Raw genomic sequence first — 23627 nt, 5'->3', positions numbered from 1 at the left:
GCAGATATGGGAACGATGAGAAGCATCCAATACATACCGTACGTCGTAGACGAACATTTCATCGGTACATATAACTTGATGGATACCTCGATGTACCGTCGTGAACCAAATAAATTCAGTATCCAGAGTTGATCTCTTAACGCGGGCAAGAAAATGACAGCTCGACTTATGACTGAAGAATATGGAAGTTGGACGCTGAATTCATCCTCAGAGGAGAACGATGGATCGATAGAAGAGTGTAAATTACGAAACAGAGCCAAAGGATGTCGATGATGTCGGGTACAACGGAAGTCCGAACATACACACATAATAACAATTCAGGATATTCCTTAGCTTTTGGTCAGTTCCTGTGAATGAGGTCAGTAACAAAGAGGTCACTGGGAAAAAGGGGCATACAAGTAAGGTCGATTACTTCTCCTGACGTGATATTGGGCTCCAATTTCACCTCTCTCTTGATGCGTTTCTCCGGCCTGACTCTCTTGGTCTCTTATCAGGCCACTATTTGAATCCTTGTCCTAGTGATCAGGGATTTGTCCGTAGTAGCCAGATTAAATTTTGCCGTCCAGGAGAAAATCTGTGAGGAAAAGAGCACGCTTAGTGTTTAGATGTCGCGGTTCAAACTTCATACTGACAAGATGATAGATTTTGACACGATGTTTTTTTGTCCAGAAGTCAGCGCACAGGTTTAGACAGTTCTGAGCAGTTCAAACATTTCTAAATCGACTTTTACAGTGCTAGTTAAGATCGTTCTTTAGTAAAGCGGAGAAAGAATTCTCCACTATTCTCCAACTAATGCCACCTGACTTGCCATTAAGTTATCACGTGATCGTGTCTCTTCAGCCACACTGACAGTTATTTATACTTACTGACTCCTTGTGTTCAAACCAACAGCCATCCCGGCTTCGACGCGACGCCTTTCATTTGCTGCTATAAACTACGGTATTCTCCCCTCTGTAAGTCCCTTCTTTCTTCCTTGTTTCCCTCGGATACTCACCGGCACTCCACAGCAGTCACCGACTGGTACGCGTTTCTTAGATCAGCTACTAATATCCATTCAAGCTTTCCTATAAAAATCCAGATTTACAGTTCACTTCGCTTCAGGCCCCGCCAAGTAGCTGCGAATACTCAGATCGAAAGAAATGACTGCACACTGGATTGGGCCCATGCCGGTCGAACTCTTTCTTCACGAACTTATGGGCACATCTGGTAATCAATTCACGCTTATCTCTCCCGGAAATTTTCACCATATCTTCGAATCAATTGAACTACCAGCGAAATATGTCAATGAAAAAGAGTACGCGATCGCCGTCGTGAGTTTATTCTTGTGGCTGTCTTTAACGTTTTGATGGTGCTTTGAAGCAGAGCATGATTCAAGACGTGGCGTCAGAGCTCATTCCCGGATTAAAATTTGTTCAGGACGACGAATTCAAAGACGCTAACTCGGCTGCCAATACTGTTCCTGACACATTCGTGTATGCCTCCGACGTCAACACTACGACAAGTACCACTCGATGGAACAAAGCGGAGCTCTGGTTGGAGTTCAAGAGAGCTTTCTCCTTCCACAGTTTTAAGGATGGCAACCCTCATGATTGGGTGTCGCAGAGGCTCTCAGCAAAAAATTACCGTGGTCAGCTTGCTGGATATGCCGAGGAAACTGAATGCGCAACATCGACAACACTTGTTCACGCTTAGTCTTGGATCAGATGGTGTTCCGTTCTTCAAATGGGAGAGGACTTACACGATCGTATCGCGTGCTTTTAATCTTTCGACAGAAGGCAAATACCTCGTCGAGTTTCTGTATCGGTTTTCCGCTCTCACGGATCGTGACCGAGGGAAAGACGACGCAGTGACACCTGCCACAGACGAAGAAATATCTTTGGTCGGGCCGCTCTCGAAGCCCTGGATATCTGGAAAGTACCCACATGCATTTGTGAAGATTCGCGTGCCTAATGGTGACGGCGAAACGGAGGTCCTTGCTGGTCCGATGATTGCTACACCACAAAGCGTCCTGGGTCGAGCGACGTTCGTTCTTTCTGTGTACAATGGGAACACTGACAGCCTGAGATTTCTTAAGAAGAACTGGCAGGATGCTGATCTGCCTCAGGAATCCGTGATCCTTAAGGCTCTCAACGTAGCTGGTGTCTGCAGCGTTCCTACTTTTATCTGTGGTAGTATCGTTTCCGGCCAGAAGATCGCTTCCCGCAAATATATCGACAAAGACTGGAACCTTGGAACACATCCGCCGCTCACTTGTATCCGTGAGCACCGGCAAGTACGGTTGATAGAAGTTGGACAACCTTTGAACAAGTTCAAGTCCTCGGAGCAGCTTACGAGAGTTGTCTACGAGGCGTTTTTGGGTCAGTGGTGATAATTCATGTCTGAGCTTGATATTATTGATCTAATTCTGAACGTAGCTCACGAAGCCGCCTTCACAACATGCAACATTCTTCATCGCGACATTAGCTGCGGGAACATCTTGATCGCATATGATGACAAGGCGCCGAAAGATAATTATGATGGTGGAGGTCGTGGCTTGTTGAACGATTGGGATATAGCTATGCATACGGACAACTTGGAGAAAGTGACGCGGGGCTGCGAGCGCATGGTCAGTGCTCACGTTCTAATATTATATCCTGTCTCATTCACGCGCAGGGCACATGGCAATTTATGTCCATCGGGCTTCTCAGAGATAGAACAAAGGAGCATGAACCTCGAGACGATTTCGAATCCTTCGTATACGTTATGCTATATCACGGCCTCTGCTACTTGCGCCATAGCAAAGTCGGCCCTGGTCTTCAGAACATGATTGCCCGTATCTTCGCCGACAACGTAGACAACGGTAATGGGACATGGAGCGGTGGTGACACGAAGACTACCTTGACGCAGCGGGATAGAGGACGTCTAGGGTCCAATTTTCGGTTTGACTGTCGCCCTCTCAACTCGTGGATCAGGAAAGCGCTTATGGCCATTGGCGAGTGGCGGAACTTTTCACCTTCGGAACCACAGTCCGATTCAGACAAACCGGGCAGCGACGTCCTGCCGGCCATCGATCCCCAAACCTCGCTGTTCCACGACCACACAGGACAGAACTCGCTCTGGAAGTCGGTGCTTCGGATGGATGGATGGCCCTCCAATGATCAGGCCAAGTATCAGCTCGAACCCACTGGTACGAAGCAGACCCGCGAGGACGACACTCAGCCTACGCAGAAGAGGCAGAAGTCTACCCATTCCGTGAACCCAGTATAAGACTAGGGTTCCTATTGTCGCTAGAGTAGATAATTCCAGACATACGTGTATGATATTGCTTTAGCCACCACACTCTTCATATGTCAGGCGATGTATCTTAGAGTAGACGAACATTGCACCGGTACATATAACTCGATGGATACCTGGATGTACTGTCGTGAACCAGATAGATTCGGTATCCAGAGTGAATTTCTTCAATAATGCGAGCAGCTCGACTTATGACTGAAGGATATGACGCTGAATTGACCCTCAGGAGAACAAGGGATCGACGAAAGAGAGTAAATTATTCACTAAACAGAGCCACAAGATGTCGATGATGTCGGGTACGATGGAAGCCCGAGCATACATATATAATTACAATTCAAGATATTCCGTAGCTTGTGGTCCGTTTCTGCGAACGGAGATTAGTAACAAAGAGGTCACTTGGAAAAACCGGCGTACAAGTAAGGTCGATTACTTCTCCTGACGTGATGTTGGGCTCCAATTTCACCTCTCTTTTGATGCGTTTCTCCGGCCTGACTCTCTTGGCATCTCGTTTCCTCAACTGAATCAACTCCTCCTTATATGCGCGCATCAACAGTGAAATCATTCATCATATGGAACAAGGAAGGTTACCTCTAATTTCGCGATCCTAGAAGAGTTGTCTTCTTGATCGGAATCATCGTCAGATATATCAACTACATCATGCGGAGAGGCAGCGCGTTTACGACTCGCTGGAGTGGGCTCGGGTGGAGGTGCGATGTCGTTGGCTTGCAGTATTCCTATGCATAGTTGAGCGACGTGACTCATCCCGTTACAAGAAGCTCACCGAGAGGTCGGTATCGGAATGTAAAGGTGACTAGGTGGTTCACCTTCTTCACGTCGCTGAAAGTCTGAGGCTTGGTGGTGGGAATTTCATCGCCAGCCCTATGCATATATGCTGAGAACGACACGTATGGCACGGATGGAAAACCCTCACTTAGCACAATGCGTTATAGCTTTCTTAGAACGCTCGTGGATCTTCCCCACCTCACCAAAGTCTGGGGCTCGGAATGGTATAGATGCTAGCTTTTGGACATACCAAATGTCAATCTTTATCTCGCCCAACTCTGACAACGTTGAATTATGTAGGAGCTCTTCGTCGTCTACATCTGACGTTCAGAAACTACAACAAGGACTCAAGGAGTGTACTGCACCAGTCAATTCTAGGCTCGTAAACATTATCGGCCGCACAGTTACAGCTGAAGTACAGACGCCTGTCACGCAGACATCGTTTCGTCCGGGACCGGAAACCCTTCCTGCGACAAATTTGCCGTCGGTGTATACCCATCCAGTTGCAAAGTCGACCCGAAACGAATCTTCGTATTTCCAGTTGATGCAGAATCTCTTGCATAAATTTTGAGAGAGAATCACTATTTCGTGTAGGAAGAGGTCGCACCTTGCCAGTTTCTGAAGGAATCCAACACGCCACTTTCCTGTCGGCGTTGAACACCTCTTCGCCAAACTCTGGTAGTGGCACGTCGTCCACTGATATCCACGCTGAAACGGAAGCAAATCTTACCATCCCAAGCTCGGTGCAAGGTCTTCAAATGATGAATCACGCGTCAAAGGATGGAGTGACACGAGAAAGAAAAGGAGGTATGAACGATTTGAAATGAGAAACATCATGCACGTGCGATCGTGGGAAACATCCTATGTCAGTTTGAAATTGAAATTGAAAATAGATCTTCTGAGAAGACTCGAGATGACGGAGATGATCAGGTTTGCTCATAACCGCAACCGCCATCATGAATTCAGGAGATAATCTAACCTGGTACAACGTCGGCCTGGCATTTTCTTTCATCCTGTTGAATGCGGCCATATCCAAAGTATTCAACCTGAAAATTGGTGTTTCTCTGGTGACTGCTGCGGTGCGCTGTATCTTACAGCTAGCATTCGTTGCTACTCTTCTGCAAAGTGTATTCGAGACGGATAACCCATGGGCAGTTGCGGCAATAGCATGTGAGCTGCTCTTTGTTTTATGACTCGTAGCGATTTTCTTAGCACGTTGCAGTCTTGCTTAATGTCATGGGGACCTTTGAGACAGGTGAGCATCGGGACATTTCCTTTGATGCGCTGCCTGGCTGACCTTTTCGAAGTGGTTAACAAGGCAAAGCGCCGTCATGAAAGAATGGTACCATTGATGTATCTTTCAGCTTATCCTGTCCTGACTTTCGCAAGTTCCGGTCGGTATTATTCGGCTTTATAGGCTCTACCATCCCTGTCTCGATTATTGGCGCTCGATATGCCATGTCAGTGAAGCCATTCTGGGAACCGTCGCAATACAGTATGATCTCTCCTTTCATGACTGCATGCTTGTCTTAAACTGTACTAGTTCCAATTGTTGGAATGATGTGTGGAAGCACTATATCTGGAGTTGTAATCTCGCTGAACTACGCTCTAAAAGAGTTACAGTGAGTCATCATCTATTCATAGTCATCACCGCTTTCAATTACTATCGTTTCCTCAGGGAAAATCGCCGACAAGGTGGAGATCTACCTAGCTTTTGGTGCATCCAGAATGGAAGCGTGTAAACCAATTGCCATAGACTGCCCTCATTATGGCACTCACACCTCCCATCAATCAGATGAGGTTCGTCTCAGTACACAATTCGCCGATGTTCTCGACTAATTTGACCTGATTTAAGTGTCCTTGGAATAATCTCAATACCAGGGATGATGACTGGCGCCATACTCGGTGGCTCATCTGTGCAGCAGGGGGCAAAAATGCAGATGATTATAATGTTCATGATCTGTGCCAGCACCGCGCTTGCGTCTATCTTTACTACGGCATATGCTATCAGCGTCGTGGTAGATGAAGAGCACCGGATTCGGTTGGACCGCATTGATTCGGAACAACTGGCGTTATGGAAAGCCAGGTCGGCCATTGTTGAATATATGAATGGGTCTGTCCAACGCGGCTATCTCTGGGTGCGAGGTTGGAGGAGCCACATGGAAAGCCCCACCCAAGAAGAAGGGGATGTGTTGCTGGAGACAAGGCATTGAATGGCAAGATCTTTGCAAGCAAAAAAATGATCTTCTGGACACGAGAAATACAGTGTAGTTTACACAGCATGTACCACGTAGTCAAAACAGTAGCAGCAAACTATGATATCTTAAGCTAAATCTTACACATCTACCTCCTCGACCACGGTGTCGGACTCGCTTCTACTTGCCCCAGCTGTTCCGTTAACCCACCTGTATCGCCATCTACAAATAACTGATTTCCATGCAACACCAAGTCATTATTATCCGCATCTATTATCTGCCGCATCCGTTGAGCAGGGGGCACACCAAATAGTGTCTCCTCTTCTGGCTCTCCATCGTCATCGTTGAATGAATCATCGAACGAATCCTCAAACGCCCGGTTCAGATTGATACCGGCAAACGGATGGATGGGACCGCCTTCAACTTCGATATCCTCACGGTCTAACGAATCAATTGAAGATTCCGTTGAAGCAAACGAATCATCCATCGCACCACTCCCTTGCATGAGAAGTTTGAACGCGGAAGATGGATGAGCGGTGTTGTTCACTTCGTCGTCAGCAAACGAGTCAGCGAAGGAATCATCGTCTCCCTCGTCAGCGTTTCCAGACGTGACGAATTGTCCCACAACAGCGTCGCCGTAAGTGTCGGTAGTGAAACCACGGTCGTCAGCATGCTGGGGAGACAGCGGCGGTGGAGAGGGTTTAGGGATCGCAGGCGTACGAGTTTTCGGTCGCAGTCGCAAACCTGGCGTGGTAGCGATGTTGGCCATCCCTAGATCTGCCCTGTGCATCATGCTCTCCAGACTGGATTCTCCGACGATGCTACTGCTGGTATCTGTCCCTCCTTTGTACCGTGACAGTGACGGAGGAGTGGGGACGGTGCTTGACTCTGTGCTGTACCCGTGGAACATATGCCGACTGTCTCCGCGACGATGTGACTGGATGTCCTGGACTAAGTCTTTTGTAATCCTGGCGGCAGCTTCTCCGGTTGGTGCTCGAGTAAGTATCGTCTTTCGGGTTGATTTGGGTAGACGGGCAGGGGACATAAGGACCGGTGGTGACATGCCTGGTGGGAGGCCGTCAAAGGAATCATCGTCAGAATCGTCAGCGGGAGTACTAGGCCCGGCGCGCCTCTGAGTGTATCCGAATCGCTTTCCACGCTGGGGCGTTGTTGTAGAAGGATCCCGCAGATCGACAACGCCATTCCACTGTGAGGGCTCAGTGTTGGAAGGAAGGTATGGATTGAGGGTTTTAGGAATGGGAGTTTTTATCTTCCTTCTGGATTTTATCGGTGAAAGTGCTGGTGAACGGGTAATGGTAGAATCTTCACTGATAGAATACATATTCTGTCGAAGAACATTTCGGAGAAGTGGCTGGGGTTCTTCCCTGGACTTTCCTTTGTTCGAAGGTGGTGGTCGGTCGCGCGACCGCTCTGGTGGGAGGACAGATGGTTCGTCTCTCGAGAACTTTTGAAATTCTCTGTCCAGACGAACCAGAGGAGATTCAACTGAAGCAGACCAAGATGCTTCTGATTCCTGGCTGGAAAGGGTATTGAATGTCGTCGATGGTCTGGCAGGCGTCGATGAGAACGCTGCTTGGCCGGGATGGAATGAGCTTTCAGTTGATGCGATGCTAGTCTCGAAAGGACGTGCTGTAGCATTGCTGGCCTCTGCCTGAGAGTCCGCTGTCGCATGAGAGTCTGTTTGAGAACCAGATTCGTGCTCAGAGGTCTGTTCGTTGACGGTTGAATAGTCGTCGGCAGTGGGTATGCGAATCTGCGCTGCTTGCTCATAGAAAGACGTCCAGAACTGAGGCCAGATAGATGAGCACCTCGATTCGCTTGACAGTAAACAACCGCGTACCTGCGCCGCCTCCCTCACCGGTTCCGTCGCCACCGCGTAACGCTTCACAGCAGGCAAAATCTTATTCGCAAGCACATTGTGGATCTTGGAGAAGTTTTCGTCAATCGTCTGAGTCCGCCCGGCGTTAGGTTACTGTAATCTTGAAGTACCGGGCGACGCACCTGCAGTTTGATAGTGATGAGTTGCTCTATCTGGTCAATCTGGTCGTTCACTGAGGCTGTTGTATCCAGCCCGGGAACTTCGATGGACGCGGGATCCGGATTCGGCTGCCATCTTGGTGGGTGAGGCGGTATCGGTCGGCGTTGGTGCTCTGACATGGGGTAAATGTCGGAGTGGCGGTGAATATCGACGCGCTCACGCGTCCAGTTACCACGGTCATTTTCTCACGTTCGAACTACCATCACCTCCGACAGCGTATCTGGTAATACGATTCCTTCTACCATCATACGAGGCTCTGGCTTTAAGAGAAGATATTATAGGGCCCAGCCTTGCTGTGTTCATTCGTTCGTCTGCTGGTGAGTGGAGAGTTATCGACGAAAAACATAGGTCTAAATCAATCTTCCAAGGACATAATTAAATACAGCTAGTATTGGCCAACAATAAATTAATAACAGCCTTTCAATAAGGATAAGCGTGTTTGTAGGGAGTTATGCAAGAATACGCGAGACCAGTCCTGCGCGGCCCGACTAAACCGTGGACTTTTCCGACACCGACACAATGTAGGCTGTCATCAAATGATGAGTAGCCTCGGAAGGACATATATTACAGCAACTGTAAGCACTTTTTATCCTTTCAGGCAGTCGATGACAAAACTTGCCCAGGAATGTAGGAACACGGAGTTATCACATCACATTGACAGACTGAAATAGTATCGATGACGGTGCATGCCTCAGTATTGGAGTATTCAAATGCTTCGTGACCAAGTTGATCGGACAGGACGGCCGTCCATAGCTTGATAAAGTCGACGATATCAAGATTTACATCCGTGAAAGTCGTCGCATCGTTTATACCCTCGAATAGTTCCCGCTTCTACGCCTCGCCTTCTTCGCTCACGTTATCTCTCCAATAATTATCGACGATGAGGATGTTCTTGGTGTATAGCGGTAAAGTTTTTAACTCCATTAGTTCAAAGATGACAGTAGCTGCTATGTCAGGTCGTCCGAACTTCGAAGTTGTTTAGTGTCAACGGCGGTTTACCCTGACGAACACGATGCGCCATCGGCTTTGGTGAAGTCCCTTTGAGATACAAGTGAGTACAGCGCCTATGTGCATCGCGTATATGGACTTAACCCATACCCACAAAGATGACATACAGCGTTGTACCCAGAATATATTTGCCCACCTCATCCATGACGAAGTTGGCCAATTTTACGAGTCAGCACAGACTATGTCGCGTTAAAAACGATGTCCCAGATCGGTATAGAAAATTCCTTTTGTCAAGAAATTTTAACATTGGATACCGCGTCTTGTCCACTACTGATCTTATGCTTTGTGAGTCCCCGATGCGCATGCTGAAAATTAATTTACAATATAATCCTTCAGCGTGGCTCCCATGTAGAAGGACAGGTCTTCAACCCAAATGGGACCATTGGATATCCGTCCACCAGCTTTGGGGTCTGTCCCGATCTGTTGAGCTAAAGCGCTACCGTTCTTCCTTTCGGCTTCAGTGTATTCATCCTGTCAAATGTTAAGTAGAATGGGACCATTCAAACTCCGGCATGACACTGACTCAGAAGGCGACGACAGTGGTCTAAGAGCCTAAATCGAGAACAGCGTTCATATCTGCAATGCTTCCAGACAAAGTCGCACAGGGCGAGACAATAGCTAGCTGGACGCCAACTGCGAGTGACACGAAATAACAGCAAAGGGAACAGTAGAATTCTCTGGGAATCCGTTGTTTTCCCAGTTCTAAGGCCGGTTCTTACATCACAACATGTTGGCTCTGCGACTTCTTCAGCAAATCCAAATAGGTGTATCCTTTGACGAGCTTCCAAGAAGTTGTTGCTTACGTCTGTAAGTCCAGGCAAATGTCAGTTCCATATTGTTTAATCATGATGTCTCTAACGAATTGGCGAAGTTACATCCTTGTTCGAGGCCGCTACTCTCCGTCAGCAATAACTAACGCCTCAGCGAGCCCATTGTGCCTATATTCACGGACCTCTCCATAATAACAGCGGAGCCCCCGATCATCGTTAGACGGCGGGTAGAATCCCCCGACGGTAGCCTCGCATATGCAGATGGCTAGAAACAACTGGGCTGCTTGGTTCGTGAGCGCTGCGTATGGTGCGTATACGTACAGCAAGGCTGGGTGCTGCGGTCTGAACTTATGACTTTCAGGTACAGCGAGTTGTCCAAGACCTGAGAATTCTGGGAGCGAATCGCGCTCCGCAGGCTGAGGCTGCGTGCATACTCGCTTAATGGATCTAGGAGGAATATTCTCGTTAGCCTTGGCTGGATGTATGCCCCTTGGCATCGGTACCGAAGCCCGTTCGGCTGCGAGGGAATACTTGAGAACGTCCACTCGGACGCTTCCCAATCGAGTGTCCTTCATTGACCTGAGGAGGACGGATTTTTGATATTTATTCTGATCGATGTCCCTGAGAAGGCAACAGACCGTCGCAAATACATATGCAGACTGATAATTTTCAAATAAAATAATTTTGAGTAACCAAAATAACAGTCAATTCCTCGACGCGATTCATGGTCGCCGCGCCAATCGTCGTCGGTTGAGTCCGTTTATTTCTCTGCGATCAATGGGGAGATTACGTAAGTACGAATAGAAGTGGCGTCCTGTCCAATACCATCACCAGTGAGCTGATTTCGTTTTTTTCAAGCTGAACCACCATCATGTCTCTCGACTACAGTCACGGCGTCGAATATGCCCCATCCACCGTGTCCGCTGCGACGGCCCTCAAGGCTGAAGATCTAGAATACTTAGGCATAGGTAAGAGCCATGCTTAATCCTAGGGAACTCCAGCCTAATCGGGTCTCATCAAGCCTATGTTCGTCTAACATGGATCGACCTTACCAGCGTTATCAGATACAGGGTTATCCCCATCGCTTACTTCCTCAAAATGCTCAAATCCCGGCGACCCGGCGTCGCCACGGCTAAGGCTGCCTTCGGCCTGGTATATCTGAACATGGCGGACGAGTTTATACCTATGGGTGAATATCTTTACGTGATTGACCTTTCTACCTTGAGGCTCTGCCCGTATGAGGAAGGAACGGCTAGCGTTATGGGCTGGTTCCAGGAAAAGGCCCCCGTTACCGGTGCAGATGGTCAACCTACCGTCGAAGTCAGTGTCTGTCCTCGGGGCACCCTGCGCCGTGTCGTTGAGTAAGTAATCATCTGTTGACACCTGCCGTAATCTCATTCCCCGCAGACAAGCCAGGAAAGACGCCGCCGTCGAGTTCCTTGTCGGGTTTGAAACCGAATTTATCCTCTTGAAGTCGACGAAACCTGTTGAAGCTGTCAACTATCATCATTGGAGTGCCTCTGGTGGCCTTCCCTCTGGATGTGTCGAGACCAAAGTCCTTCGTGAAATTTCAGATTCTCTGATCAAGGCTGGAGTCGATGTTACGATGTACCACCCTGAAGCGGCGCCTGGTCAGGTTTGTACCTCCGCGGTTATTGATCCGAGTAATACCTGACCATAATCACTATGCCAGTACGAGGTTGTCACTGGACCCTTGCAGCCGTTGGAGGCCGCTGATGCGCTCGTCTATACCCGCGAAACTATCATCAACGTGGCTGCAAAGCACGGACTCCGAGCTACATTTGCCCCTCGTGTCTATATGAACAGTACGGGCAGTTCTGCCCACGTTCATGTCTCCGTCCACCCTATCAATGGGCCCAAAAAGACCGCTAATGCGCTTTCCCCCGCCGAGTCTTCCTTCATTGCCGGAATTCTGAAGGAAATGCCCTCCATGGCTGCTGTCACTCTTCCAACTCCAGCATCATACAAGCGCGTCGTTGATGGCGTTTGGTCTGGAGGAACTTACGTTTGCTGGGGTACAGAAAACCGCGAGGCGCCTATCAGGTTGACCAACCCCAAATCGCCATCTTCGCGCAACTTTGAGCTTCGTTTCCTCGATGGCACCTGCAATCCATACCTCGCTCTGGCTCTTGTTTTGGCGTCTGGAACGACTGCGATCTTGAGTCAGGAGGCGTTGACCCTAATAGATTGCCCTGGACCGCTGACTGCTGCACAAATGAGTGCGGAAGAGCGCGAGGCACATGGTATCACGAATCGCTTGCCCTTAGATTGGGACTCTGCTAGGGGATTATTTGCATCTTCGAAGTTGGCAGACAATGTCTTTGGCAAAGAGCTCAAGGTCAAGTACCTCTCTGTGAACAAGGTACGTTCCAACTGGTGCCTCCGGTGGTCATAATCGATTGATCGGTATTTTTTCCCTTTAGCTGCTTGGACAGATGTTTAGAACAAGATAAGGAAGAATCAGACAGGCTGACGCGCATGGTAGAATTCTATTGAATAAGTATATCACATTTTGCCCGCGGCCATGCTGGCCGATTGTAATGCTATTCATATTGTGTGCTGATGATTATTGGCTGTGAAGTAAACGCCGATCCTCCTTTCTGTCGGGAATGAGAGCAAGCGCCGCTCTTTCGCAGCTACATGCCGATAGTCAGCCGCGCTTTTAGCCTCGGGTAAAGGCCAATTATTCTGATGCCGGCAAGCGCATCATTGAGGGGGGGTAAACAATGCTTACTGTTATTACACTCATAACCTTTCCCAGGTACCTAAGGGTCGACGCACCTTGCTGTTGGATACCAACTTATTGCTCAATATGCGTTGCTAAACACTCTTAATTCCCTTCTTGCAGCCTCCTTTCTCTGGAATGCCATCTTTTGATGGTGCAGAGTATTGGGTGGAGGCGAGAGCAGAGCAGAATGCTTATGGTAGGACATGCTTCTCTATATCAGGGATTCCTGTGCTAACGGTGCTTCATATCAGTTGCATGTGCCTGCACTGATCGTATACGAATACTGTAAGGACCCTGCACCATTCCATGTTGGTAAATGAAAAATTCTCCGCACAGTTCTCCAGCTTCGAAGCGGAGGCATGTCATTCATTAACCATCAAAGGGATCGCTTATTGAACGGATTCTATTGATCAGGTTGATTTCTTCTGGGTACAGAAATCTTCGGTCTCAAACTGGTCCGGCGTTCTGCCCTTACTCACTCGTTCGTATTCTACAGCAACGACGATGGTCTCTGGTGAAGATATTATTTTTATGGGTACTGTAATTGTTCATCTCCGAATATTTCGCATTCTCACCGTTGGGGAATGCAGAGCCGATATTACGGCGTTGCCTTTAATGTGTGCGTATTCCCGACAGTCAAGAGGCCATGGCTGAGTACAGACCCACGTGCAGGTCAAATGCTGTTAGTACGTGCATTTGTGGTCCTGAATCCGCCGAATATTTGAATTTTGTTATCAGTTTATCTCTATTTGTATCCTTCTTTGAATGTCAGTCGATTCCAAAGGGATTTCTGCGGCCTACTGATTTCTTTGCAGCTGTACGTATCTCCTTGCTAACTACGATGGCACAAGGCCTTACCGTGATCCGGTGTCTCCCCAGATGCGAGTCCCATCATTTTAATATTCCATCAGTTCTTTTGATCCGAAGCCGGCCCGTCTAGGTTCTACATTCTTCTATTGGCAGAATACCGGTGCTAGCTTACAAGTCATTACTTCCCATGGTAAACAGAAATACCTGGATTTATCTCCATGGACTCAACGAAGCATTCTAGTTATCTTAGAGCTACGGCTGTATGCAATGTACGGAAATTCTTGCAAGATACTCGGATTATTTGTATGATTCATTTTTATCTTCTGTTTCACACGTGTTCTTGACATCTTCTAGGTCGTAATGACCGTGCTAGAATGCTTAACAATGGGTCTCATATTCGGCCTGCCAGGATCCGGAACAATAGGTGTGGATTGACTTGGTGTCGCTGAAGGAGTACTTATGAGCATTGTATAGGCACAAATGAGCCAATCCCCGGTTTGTTCATGTGCGCTGACGCGGATCCTCCGGACCACCACTGGATCGTGTATTACTGGGTCGCTGTCTTAATAATCGAGAGCATCTTACTCTCTCTTGCACTCCGACAAGCATGGCTACATCGGCCATCTGCGTCAGGCAGTGACTTGATGCGGAAATTAACACGCGATTCCGTTATTTATTTCCTTGTGTAAGTAGGGCCTGCTACTTGTGTTTTATTATTATATTTTCCTTACGTGCATCATAGGCTTTTCGGGATATACTTGACGAATCTCATATTCTGGATTAGGAATCGCGTGCGCTGGCCATTCCGGTATACTCGGCCTTAGGAATACTGTCACTGACTATGCTCTTCTCAGATTACTCTCAATGAATTTGGGACAGCCTTTGCCTTCGTCATCTCCTCTCTCTTTGCCAACAGACTAGTAATATCTGTTCGCCGGGCTCATTACATGTCCTTGTTTGAGCAGGAATCACAGCTTTCGGAGGTAACCACTGAGATACGATTTAGAAGGGAGACGGTGACTGGGGATGTCGATGATTATGATACCATGGAACTACGGAATATCACGAGGGACTTTAACGAGGTTGTGGGCGTGTAAGTAACAACCTCATAGCTCCTGTATCTTCTGGCTGAATGAATCCTTGGGAATGCAGATGATTGTATAACCCGCCAGTGCGGTTTCTCCGGCCCAGGGTATCCTTTTCTGAAACATCTTTTTCACACGTTGAAAATTCATATGTTACTGTTCGTCGCTTCCGAAGTCCTGCCTTCACGAAGCTAGATACCTCGTCTTTTTTTTACCCATGCCTGCGACAGTGGCGAGGTTATTAGCTCTAATTCAACGGAAGGATCTATCACACGTCGTTGGGTTGTCGCTAGCCTAATGATGCTGCAGATAAATCAATCACTGCCCATGTAAGATCCAATTATACGACACCCGATTGCGTCGCTGGCTTATGGCCGTAGCATCTTTGGAGCAACTTTCATGATCACATTCACCCGCCTAGCTCGGCTAATACAGGAGCAGATCGATACATCAAAGCGCCTATGTGTGGCTTTGCTGCAGCATAGACCCACCCAAGTATCTCCAGTAAGCGGATCTTTCCACGGCCTCAGTTTCATACCGCTCCATATAGCCTTTCTTTTACCGAAGCCCCGGTTGTCAATGATTCGATCAGTGCCTGAGACCCTTCCTTTTCATTATTTCATCGCGGACCAGAATCAGAAGAGACCTAGAAAGAGCATTTTTGCTACCCTATGGCAGTATCTATCAGCCCGAGGATGAAACGGAAGGAAAAGATCTAATCATTTTTTGTCCATGCGGACATTCGAGTCTATATCGTTTCACCGTTCCGGGCAACTTAAGTGCTGTATTCTTGCGTAGCAACAGCCTCGACGAGCGTGCCACTCCACCCATCAATTCAATCACGGGCGTGTATGACCATAAGGTCCTCAAACAGGATTTCCTCTGTCGGCTGCGTACCCGACAGGATTCCCTCTGATCTCGGGTCAACTGACTGGTCGAGCTCTCGGGAAATACTGGCTATACCCAGGAGTTCTTGCACTTCGACTCATTAGGACATCCCGATCGCATGATTGCTCCCGTCATTGGTCAACGAGCTACGCCACTTCGCATTCGCCTTATTCCCTGTAGCGACGTCCATTGATTACCCGATAATGATATCTTTATCTGGACCGCAAGGTGCATGATGCCGTTGCAGCTTCTCTCATAGCTTAAATACTCGCAACCCAACACATTACCTCTCCAGCTTCCCTCCATTCGTTCAACGACCACATCGAAGCTTTCTCTACCACTCTTTTTAACAAATACCCATCATGCTCTTTACTCTGTCGTCCATCGCACTCTTCGTTTCCGCAGTTCATGCTGGAAAACGCGGCCTAGCATGGCCCTACTGTACGTTAAATTTCTAGTCCATCGAAATATGCCTGACAGCCTTCTCCTTCGTCGACAGACAACAGCCCCTTGTACGGTTAACAATGCCCTCTACATGTCCCTAAACTTCATTATCTTTCACAGAAATCCTGGAAAGTTCAACACCGGGAACGGGAAGGCGAGTTTATGACCACAATTTTTGGCGTTGCTTCAACCCTATCTAATCATTTCATGCAGGTTGTCGCAATGTCCGTCAAATTTTACTCCTTGCTTTCAATAATCTCACATCGTACATAGCTATGATTGGGAAACTTACGCCCCCCCTTCCACCAATGGTAACGGCGGGTTGGGATTTATCGGCATGCAGCGTTGCATGGATTGTGATTCAAGCCCCATCGCGCAACTGTCTGCCCGACATGCCGCTCAAGGCTGGGCTAGTACGTCCTTTTAGTTGCTGGAATTGCTCGCACTGCCGTCTAAGATCCCTTCGACATTAGCCGTATTCTCCCTGAACGAACCTGACGTTTCCGGGATCAGTGCAAGTGATGCTGCGGCTTGGTACATTACCTATATCAACCCGCTGGTGAGTGTATAATTTCACACGTTCTTGGAAACCAGAGGTTAACTGCGCAATTTAGTCCATTAAGAAGGCCTTTCCCGCGGTTACCTCTAGTTCCTCTTCTGGTCAAGGTCTAGATTGGCTTGCGCAGATGATTAGCGCCTGTGCTGGTCGGTGTTATGCTGATTACATTAACCTGGTATGTTTGGAACTCTCGTTTCCGCATTCTTCGATCTAAATTGAAGCTTACGTTAGCATTGGTATGGGTGAGTTGATTTCGTTAATCGTGTCGTCGGGCATGCTCTCACGCAGCACGAACCCTACAGCACGAGCTTTTCTGATTTCCAGAGCTACGTCCAGAAGGCCCGCGCGAAGTTCCCCGTTAGTCCTTATCGGTTATCATGCAAATAAGCGACTTACGGTACATCCCCAGAGCTACGGCATCGTTATCACCGAATTCGCTCTAACGAACCCGTCCGGTGGAGCGTCTGCTCAGTAAGGCACAGTCATCTGGATTTCTCCTAAGCGATTGACTTCTTTTCTGCTCTTCTCTCAAGGGTGTCATTCTTCACTCAAGTAAGCAGACCGCGATTGTACAAGAGGTATAGCTAAACGTATGACAGGCATTCTCTTGGCTTGACTCTCAAGACTACGTCATCTTGTACTTCCCCTTCGTTGCAACATCACCCTCACTCTTGTCCTCCTCCGACCCAAGTGCTGCTTCTTACGTCGGCACCGGATCGTGCCTCTACAACAACGACGGTTCACTCTCGACGCTTGGCAACCTTATGTTGTCCTAAGTTGTCAGTATTTTTTTATCTACTTATGTACTTACAAAGAGGCCATCGGTCAAGATTTTTCCGAGCCAAACCGTTTGTACATGGTCAGAATATTTCGTGGTCAACTCATGTACATACTTATAGTATATAGTACATACATCATCATTCATATTCTATAAAATGAACTGGACCTTCTTTCGATCGTTCGATCATCAGGAACGACTCTCGATCAAAGTCCATCGGATGCCTGTAGAGAGACAACGGCTACACTCATAGCTGGGAAGGTATAGTTGAATCTCCCCAGTTCGGGTATGGCAAAACTCGAAGCAACGGGTATAATAAGATCAGGCTCATCGAGGGTATTCGCTGTATCGAACTGTCCACTAATGGGGCTTAAAGCGGGAGTGCTGATGGAAATCGCGGTACCGAATAACGTAAAGGAGAAATCCAAGTAGACATGAGCCACCAAGTCAGTGGTACCCGCATTCGCGACCTTCAAGAAAATTGCTAAGATCAGAAAAGAAGCTATGTGGACTTCATACCTTCAAGAAGACAACTTGGGTTTCGTTGTTGTAGCTTGCCACCCAGAACAAGGGTTCTGTTTCGTTAGTTGACGCGGGAGATGTCTCTAAAACATGCGTTCCTCGGTTGACGCTGAACATCTATATGTACCGATAATTAAGAGCAACACCGATGACAGAATGCCGAATAATAACCTACCTGTTGCACATAGTAAGACGTAGACTTGACGACGCGGCTTGAGTCATATGTCAAGATGTCTGGCGTCCATTGATAGTTCCTAATGTGCTGTAATGATGGTGCATCTGAACATCCGAGTGAGGCCGCAGTCTCGAGAAGGCTAAAACTTGCGTACAAGCACTGGCAAAGACAACATCACAGTTGCGTTCTAGTCCAGTCATAAAAGCTGCTTCTGCAACAGCGCCTCGAAGACTGGGGTAGGGTAAGCGGCCATTGGGAATAGTGCCTAGGAAGTCGGAACTATTTGTCGAAGTAACTGGTTCCTTGTTACCGGAAACGAAGACACGGCGTAGGCACTCAACGCACCAGCATACTCTCCAATAAAATATTTGGTGCCGTTACGCGGGTAGTCATCAAACATGAAAGCATGGGTTGTGAACCAACTCGGGTCGGCGTATTCGTGGAAATCAACTTGGGGGTTATGTTTGTCAAAGTTTGGGACATCGCATAGCAATGTTAACTCACTCTTGAGATACGCCGGATTGAGTTCTGTCGAAGGATACGTCGTCGCAATGAATTCAAATTGTCCGGGATATCGTTCTTCTATAGCGGAGACAAACGAATTCCAGCGGTATCCAGCGTATCTGGGAGTAAAAATTGCGTGAGCAGGTATTTGGGCATCAATCGACAAAACACACGATTCTGGTTGGAACTACGGAACGTGACATCAAATGAGGTGGTTAGCAATACAAGGTTCATGGAATTCCCTACCTGGTCCTCGTTTCCTCTGGAAATGTTATTCAGCACGATATAGAAACCGAGCGGAGAAACCACGTACACTTCAATCAATCGGAGCTGGTAAGGCTCCGTCCTCCCTAGGCTAGCTCGGAACTTTCCCCACACAGTCGTCTCTGCGTCGCCAACAATGAATTCAAGCTCGTTCAAAACATCATCTATGTATGGTTGAAGGTCCTCTTCAGGTACGATCGGCCAGGTTGAAAGATCAGAGTAATTAGATATTGAGATGCCGCTCCAGATGCCTTCGAAACAGGCCATTAAACTGAAATCATTATATCACACCGATACTACGCACCAAGGATGGGCTCCTGTAGCAGATAAGAGGTCAGTGCAACCGACAGTATAACCCTCAGTAAAACTCTTACTGCACCGAGGTCCTCGGCCCAGTTCAAGTACTCCAGGAGACCCTGATTGCCAATGCTTAACTCGATTTGATGTACCACGAACGGCTCTGCCTACCAGTCCATCCGTATTGGGATAACCTGTGGAATGCACATTAGCAGGATTAATTAATACTATCGTATCAGACACGAGAAGTTGCACATACCCCAATCGCCAATGCGACCAGGACGTTCTTCAAGACTAAAGGCGATATCAGCACCGAAGAAGGGAAAGTATCAGATCTGATACTAACGGTCCTAGCGTCTCGTTCCATTTCCAACGTGTATCAAAGCTTGCTCCCTGAACATGATCCATCAGCACAACACTCAGAGCTGGCCGCATCTTAATGGCGTACTTCAAGATTATTGCCTCCTGGAAACCTCCAAACAGAGGGATGGGTGGCAGCCATGGCCTCCGCCAAGTCAATTCGCATACCGTTTTCACGCCCTCTAAAAGTCGGCGGGAACAGCGAGAACAGGCCAAAGAATATCGTTTGCCCTGCGGCTTCGCTTCCATTGAGGACAACACTGAATACGTTGTCATCACTCGGGGCAGAGACATCAGGCTGTAATTCAAAAGTAAGCTTCTGCCATTCCGAGGATACTCCGCCCAATGTTTTTGACGCATATATTGTGCCTTGAACAGACTTCAAGGCCACTGTTAATGACCTGGTGAAAGTGCTTGACTTCACATAGAAGGATCCTTTATAAGTCCATCCTGCTTGGACCTTGATACCTTGCAGACGATTGTAAGCTAAGTATACGAGACGATCGGTGACAAGCGAACCTACCCCAATAGCCAGTATTTTCGAACCCAATATCTCCGAAAACTACTTTGGGTATCTGGACTTGCAGACTATTCGGTAGAGAAGATGATACGCCGTCGGTTTTGGAAGTGACCGACAACCGTGCACCGTTATATGGCTGCCATGCATTTAACCTGGAGATCATTCAATTATAAATACGATGGTCCGGAGGTCGGATGCGCTGACGCATTTAGGGTACCCGGGATAACGCCTTGGAATGCCCTATTCTGCAGCAGTTCACCGTACAGACCACCGTCCCCACTAATAGGCGTATATCAGACAGGAACTTGAAAGACTGATGGCGGAACAGACCTGTGGTTTATATCCTGCACGAGATGTAGATGAGTAGAGGTGATGAATGAATATGACTTACTTCCCACATGTATCCGTATAGTGTTGATGGAATTTTGTGGACAAGGTTCGTCGTAATCGTCAGATCAAGAGCATTAGGAGCAACCAAAGTAGATAGAGCCGGGAGAGCAGAGAGTACGACAAGCGTTAGGCTGGCCAGATACATGTTGCGAGCGTTTGGATGACCTCTGAAGTGATGGAAAGACTTCTCATTATAAACACAGCGACATTGGACACGGACCGCTCGAAGTAATATGGGACTTCTATGATCAAATAAAATCAATCTCATGACCGCAGATATTGGTGATAGTTCGCCCAAGTCCCGAACAGCTGAGCACCCAGAAGATCACTGAAAGCCTCTGGGGCTTCTCCGGACCGTATTTTGAAGAAAACATCGTCTTCTTAGATGCCCTGAAGTGAGGACTGGACGCCAGTGTCCTTGCCAAGAAAAAGAAGCTTGGTGTTGACAAAGAACACTGCCCTGGCTGAGTTCACCAGCTGGACAACAGCCCAAGTCAAATTAAGGATTTACCATATCTCAGCCAGAATTGGCGGAAAGAGGAGCGTAGCGCTGCTATTCACGAAGTGCGACTTTTCATGATGGTGGTCGAATCGCAAGTTACCGAAGTTGGCCGGATATACGGTCCATGATCCGATGTAGTGTTGCCGCGGCTCAGCTTATCTCGGCTTAACGCCGAAGTCGGTTTTGAGCCGTTTGCTCTGACTGCACCAACGTGCAAAATGACAGGCGTTTTGATGTTTTCATTCACTCAGGAGACTTATTGGTATTAACCGAAACTGTGTTCTTGTTCCTCCAGTACCCTTCTATCCTCGGCGGCTCAAAACCGACTTCGGCGTTAAGCCGAGATAAGCTGAGCCGCGGCAACACTAATCCGACGAGTGGCTGTGCAAGTGTTGACTAATGCCAAATAATATTTGACTCTTGCTCTCTCCCTCCTTGATGAAAAAAAGGACGAGCGTTTGCCGCATCGTCTTCAACATGTCACGACGAGCTCATTCCACTTCTCCGCCTAGAAATGCAAAACGCGCTAAAATAGAGCATTTGACATCCGATGACTTCAAGAATGGCATTTTTCTGGCACCAATGGTGCGCTCTGGTGCTCGTATGTTCACTTGACAATGGTTTCGAGGATATACTTACCTTTTATCACAGTTCCTACCCGTTTATTTGCGCTGAAGCATGGTGCTACTTTAGTATGGGGACCAGAAACCGTGGACAAAGCTATTCTTCATGCGACAAGAAACGTTGATCGTATGTACCACCTCTCTATGCTTCTTACTTCCTTCTTGAAATTATTTTCAGCTGTCACTGGCGTTATAACGTACGACGGGAAATCCAAGGCTATTTTCTCCACCCACCCAATCGAAAAGCCCTACTTGATCTACCAGATTGGATCATCGGACCCTGAATATGCTGTCAAGGCAGCCCAGACTGTCATGAACGATGTTTCCGGTATAGACCTCAACTGTGGATGCCCCAAGCCATTCTCCACCCACGCCGGAATGGGAGCCGCTCTCCTCACCAACCCTGATCTCCTATGCTCGATATTAACGGCACTGCGGACCGTTATGCCCCCGGAAATCACAGTCTCCGCCAAAATCCGCCTATTGCCTTCTCAAGAAGAGACGCTGAAGTTGGTGGAACGGATAGTTAACACTGGTGTTTCCGCGCTGACGGTTCATTGCCGGACGAGGAATATGAGGGATAGGGACGCGGCTCTGATTGAAAGGCTGAAGGAAATTGTTAATTTTGTTGAGGGATTGGGTAAAGGCATTGCAGTCATAGAGAACGGCGATTGCCTTAGCGCTGAAGATGCAAAGAGAGTAAGAGAAACTACAGGTTCGTCAGCTTTTCATGCTCGTAGAGGATCTAAATCGAGTGTCGTTTTTGTTTCAGGTGCTCACTCAGTGATGATTGCACGAGCCGCAGAAGCTAACCCCACATGTTTCTCGAATACTCCATTAACTGACGTGGAACAGACCTTGGTCCCGGATTACCTTCGTCTTGTAGGTTTTTTGAATCCTTTTAGTGTATCCGGTGTATTCTGATATATTTTCCAGTCGCGATACCTTAATAACCATTGGAGCCTGACAAAATTTTGTGTTTCTCAATTTAAAGGCCACCACGTCAACTACACCAAGAAGCAGGAACATGCCTTACGGGAAGCCATTGTCAAAAGCCGTAGCTTCGATGAGGTCGAGAATATCGTTGGGTCCTGGACTGGAGAACAAGTATTCCAGGACATTGCAGCTGCTATCGAGGCGCGTCCATCAAGACGGGTCGAACACGAGACCGAGATAGATGGAGATGTCACACCGCAAGGCACGCAGAATCCCGAACCCCCCACATCGAAGGCTCCATTCATGACTGAGTTCATTCGCACCGCCCTCCCAGCCCTGATATCTGGTAGAGATCCGCTTACACCAACGCCCGGTGTCACATCGTGAACTTGCTGTCTGGGATATAGGGGGTAGCTTTTCCTGCCATTACTGCCCTTGTCACGGGCCAATATGTCCTTCGGCGTACCATAGAGGTCGGAACATCTGCCCAGCTTTCTTCTCCGAGTCCTGGGAAGGGTTATCTTGTGATCGTATTAACAACGATAGTGATAATAACATTGGAGGGGATGGCGATAAGAGGCGGGAGGTGGGACTATTGAGCGCATTATGTAGAGCTATTCTAAACGACTGACGAGATTGTAACTCGGCGCAGGAATGGGCCAGGAGAATTTTGCGAGCGACACTTGCGAGCTTGCGTTCAACTGCGTTCATTTGCGTTCAACTCAACTTGAACTGCGTTCGCTTGCGTTTAAATTGCATGCATTTGCGCGCATATGGATACCTTTGTTTGTGTTTCATACAAATACTTAGTTCTGTTTTAAAGTCATTAGTAAAGTGTGTCTTATCTTGAACATTTACTTACTCTTTCCGAGTTCCTGGATATGTCCCACCAGGTTAATGTCACTTACTATGACTCAGGGAAGCCGTTGAATAATATTTTAATGCTAGAAAGGTATCTGTGTTCACTACAAAAAAAGCTCCCTCCATCACAGCGATATTTCACTTCGAAATGACTATGAGATCTGACCTTTTTTTGAACTTGGCAGGATGAACAGGTTCTCAAATGAATAAACCTTGCTTACGTATCTCACAAAGATGTCACGCATGCATCCCAAAGTCGAACGCAAGCCTTA

General features: G+C 47.8%; 10 protein-coding genes across 10 annotated transcripts; 7 read left to right on the top strand and 3 right to left on the bottom strand.

Moving 5' to 3' along the window:
- Positions 1-1139: 1139 nt before the first annotated feature.
- On the top strand, positions 1140-3393 carry EV420DRAFT_1710145 (uncharacterized protein; the record flags this gene model as incomplete). Its single annotated transcript, XM_060479607.1, has 5 exons — positions 1140-1310; positions 1360-1627; positions 1704-2357; positions 2415-2605; positions 2653-3393. 5 exons carry the CDS (start codon positions 1140-1142, stop codon positions 3244-3246), a joined length of 1878 nt encoding a protein of 625 aa, XP_060337021.1. The 3' UTR covers positions 3247-3393.
- Positions 3394-3428: 35 nt separating this feature from the next.
- EV420DRAFT_1510466 (uncharacterized protein) lies at positions 3429-4970 on the bottom strand (the record flags this gene model as incomplete). Its single annotated transcript, XM_060471508.1, has 7 exons — positions 4664-4970; positions 4422-4611; positions 4205-4370; positions 4055-4152; positions 3862-4007; positions 3688-3805; positions 3429-3637 (listed from the first exon to the last, which is right to left on the bottom strand). Coding segments are annotated over exons 1-6 (843 nt in total), but the record flags the coding sequence as incomplete, so codon positions are not given.
- On the top strand, positions 4919-5823 carry EV420DRAFT_815476 (uncharacterized protein). Its single transcript, XM_060483572.1, has 6 exons — positions 4919-5226; positions 5279-5311; positions 5364-5398; positions 5446-5551; positions 5600-5678; positions 5735-5823. Exons 1-6 carry the CDS (start codon positions 5013-5015, stop codon positions 5796-5798), a joined length of 531 nt encoding a protein of 176 aa, XP_060337019.1. The 5' UTR covers positions 4919-5012; the 3' UTR covers positions 5799-5823.
- EV420DRAFT_815477 (uncharacterized protein) lies at positions 5824-6275 on the top strand (the record flags this gene model as incomplete). The annotated part of the gene is made up of 2 exons (XM_060483573.1): positions 5824-5856; positions 5912-6275. Coding segments are annotated over 2 exons (391 nt in total), but the record flags the coding sequence as incomplete, so codon positions are not given.
- A 59-nt stretch (positions 6276-6334) lies between these two features.
- Positions 6335-8473, bottom strand: EV420DRAFT_815525 (uncharacterized protein). The gene is made up of 3 exons (XM_060483574.1): positions 8274-8473; positions 8113-8220; positions 6335-8058 (listed from the first exon to the last, which is right to left on the bottom strand). The coding sequence occupies exons 1-3, from the start codon at positions 8427-8429 to the stop codon at positions 6400-6402; spliced, it is 1923 nt and encodes a 640-aa protein (XP_060337017.1). The 5' UTR covers positions 8430-8473; the 3' UTR covers positions 6335-6399.
- Positions 8474-10791: 2318 nt separating this feature from the next.
- EV420DRAFT_815243 (uncharacterized protein) lies at positions 10792-12995 on the top strand. Its single transcript, XM_060483571.1, has 5 exons — positions 10792-11056; positions 11110-11449; positions 11496-11724; positions 11782-12471; positions 12533-12995. The coding sequence occupies exons 1-5, from the start codon at positions 10960-10962 to the stop codon at positions 12560-12562; spliced, it is 1386 nt and encodes a 461-aa protein (XP_060337016.1). The 5' UTR covers positions 10792-10959; the 3' UTR covers positions 12563-12995.
- On the top strand, positions 12768-15061 carry EV420DRAFT_815032 (uncharacterized protein). Its single transcript, XM_060483570.1, has 15 exons — positions 12768-13033; positions 13089-13122; positions 13174-13194; positions 13252-13372; positions 13428-13456; positions 13510-13523; positions 13576-13608; positions 13778-13837; positions 13898-13950; positions 14002-14071; positions 14122-14332; positions 14390-14438; positions 14502-14567; positions 14622-14740; positions 14800-15061. Exons 1-15 carry the CDS (start codon positions 12973-12975, stop codon positions 14801-14803), a joined length of 945 nt encoding a protein of 314 aa, XP_060337015.1. The 5' UTR covers positions 12768-12972; the 3' UTR covers positions 14804-15061.
- A 1182-nt stretch (positions 15062-16243) lies between these two features.
- EV420DRAFT_1510434 (uncharacterized protein) lies at positions 16244-17583 on the top strand. Its single transcript, XM_060471507.1, has 8 exons — positions 16244-16477; positions 16538-16623; positions 16679-16798; positions 16855-16865; positions 16926-16980; positions 17033-17094; positions 17157-17175; positions 17223-17583. Exons 1-8 carry the CDS (start codon positions 16402-16404, stop codon positions 17397-17399), a joined length of 606 nt encoding a protein of 201 aa, XP_060337014.1. The 5' UTR covers positions 16244-16401; the 3' UTR covers positions 17400-17583.
- Positions 17584-20889, bottom strand: EV420DRAFT_1510417 (glycoside hydrolase). The gene is made up of 19 exons (XM_060471506.1): positions 20435-20889; positions 20374-20387; positions 20248-20322; positions 20047-20195; positions 19612-19991; positions 19510-19556; positions 19423-19457; positions 19335-19357; positions 19241-19282; positions 19171-19183; positions 18916-19117; positions 18849-18864; positions 18776-18789; positions 18603-18721; positions 18444-18548; positions 18253-18393; positions 18099-18202; positions 17921-18040; positions 17584-17871 (listed from the first exon to the last, which is right to left on the bottom strand). Exons 1-19 carry the CDS (start codon positions 20699-20701, stop codon positions 17608-17610), a joined length of 2130 nt encoding a protein of 709 aa, XP_060337013.1. The 5' UTR covers positions 20702-20889; the 3' UTR covers positions 17584-17607.
- A 523-nt stretch (positions 20890-21412) lies between these two features.
- Positions 21413-22881, top strand: EV420DRAFT_1617508 (uncharacterized protein; the record flags this gene model as incomplete). The annotated part of the gene is made up of 5 exons (XM_060475247.1): positions 21413-21536; positions 21587-21685; positions 21737-22273; positions 22331-22440; positions 22495-22881. 5 exons carry the CDS (start codon positions 21413-21415, stop codon positions 22879-22881), a joined length of 1257 nt encoding a protein of 418 aa, XP_060337012.1.
- Positions 22882-23627: the final 746 nt, after the last annotated feature.

Source organism: Desarmillaria tabescens, assembly GCF_030435595.1.
Source record: "Desarmillaria tabescens strain CCBAS 213 chromosome Unknown EV420scaffold_4, whole genome shotgun sequence".
In the NCBI taxonomy this organism is placed as follows: domain Eukaryota; kingdom Fungi; phylum Basidiomycota; class Agaricomycetes; order Agaricales; family Physalacriaceae; genus Desarmillaria; species Desarmillaria tabescens.
The sequence above is the reverse complement of the archived record's forward strand: the minus strand, read 5'-3'. Positions and strand labels throughout refer to the sequence as shown.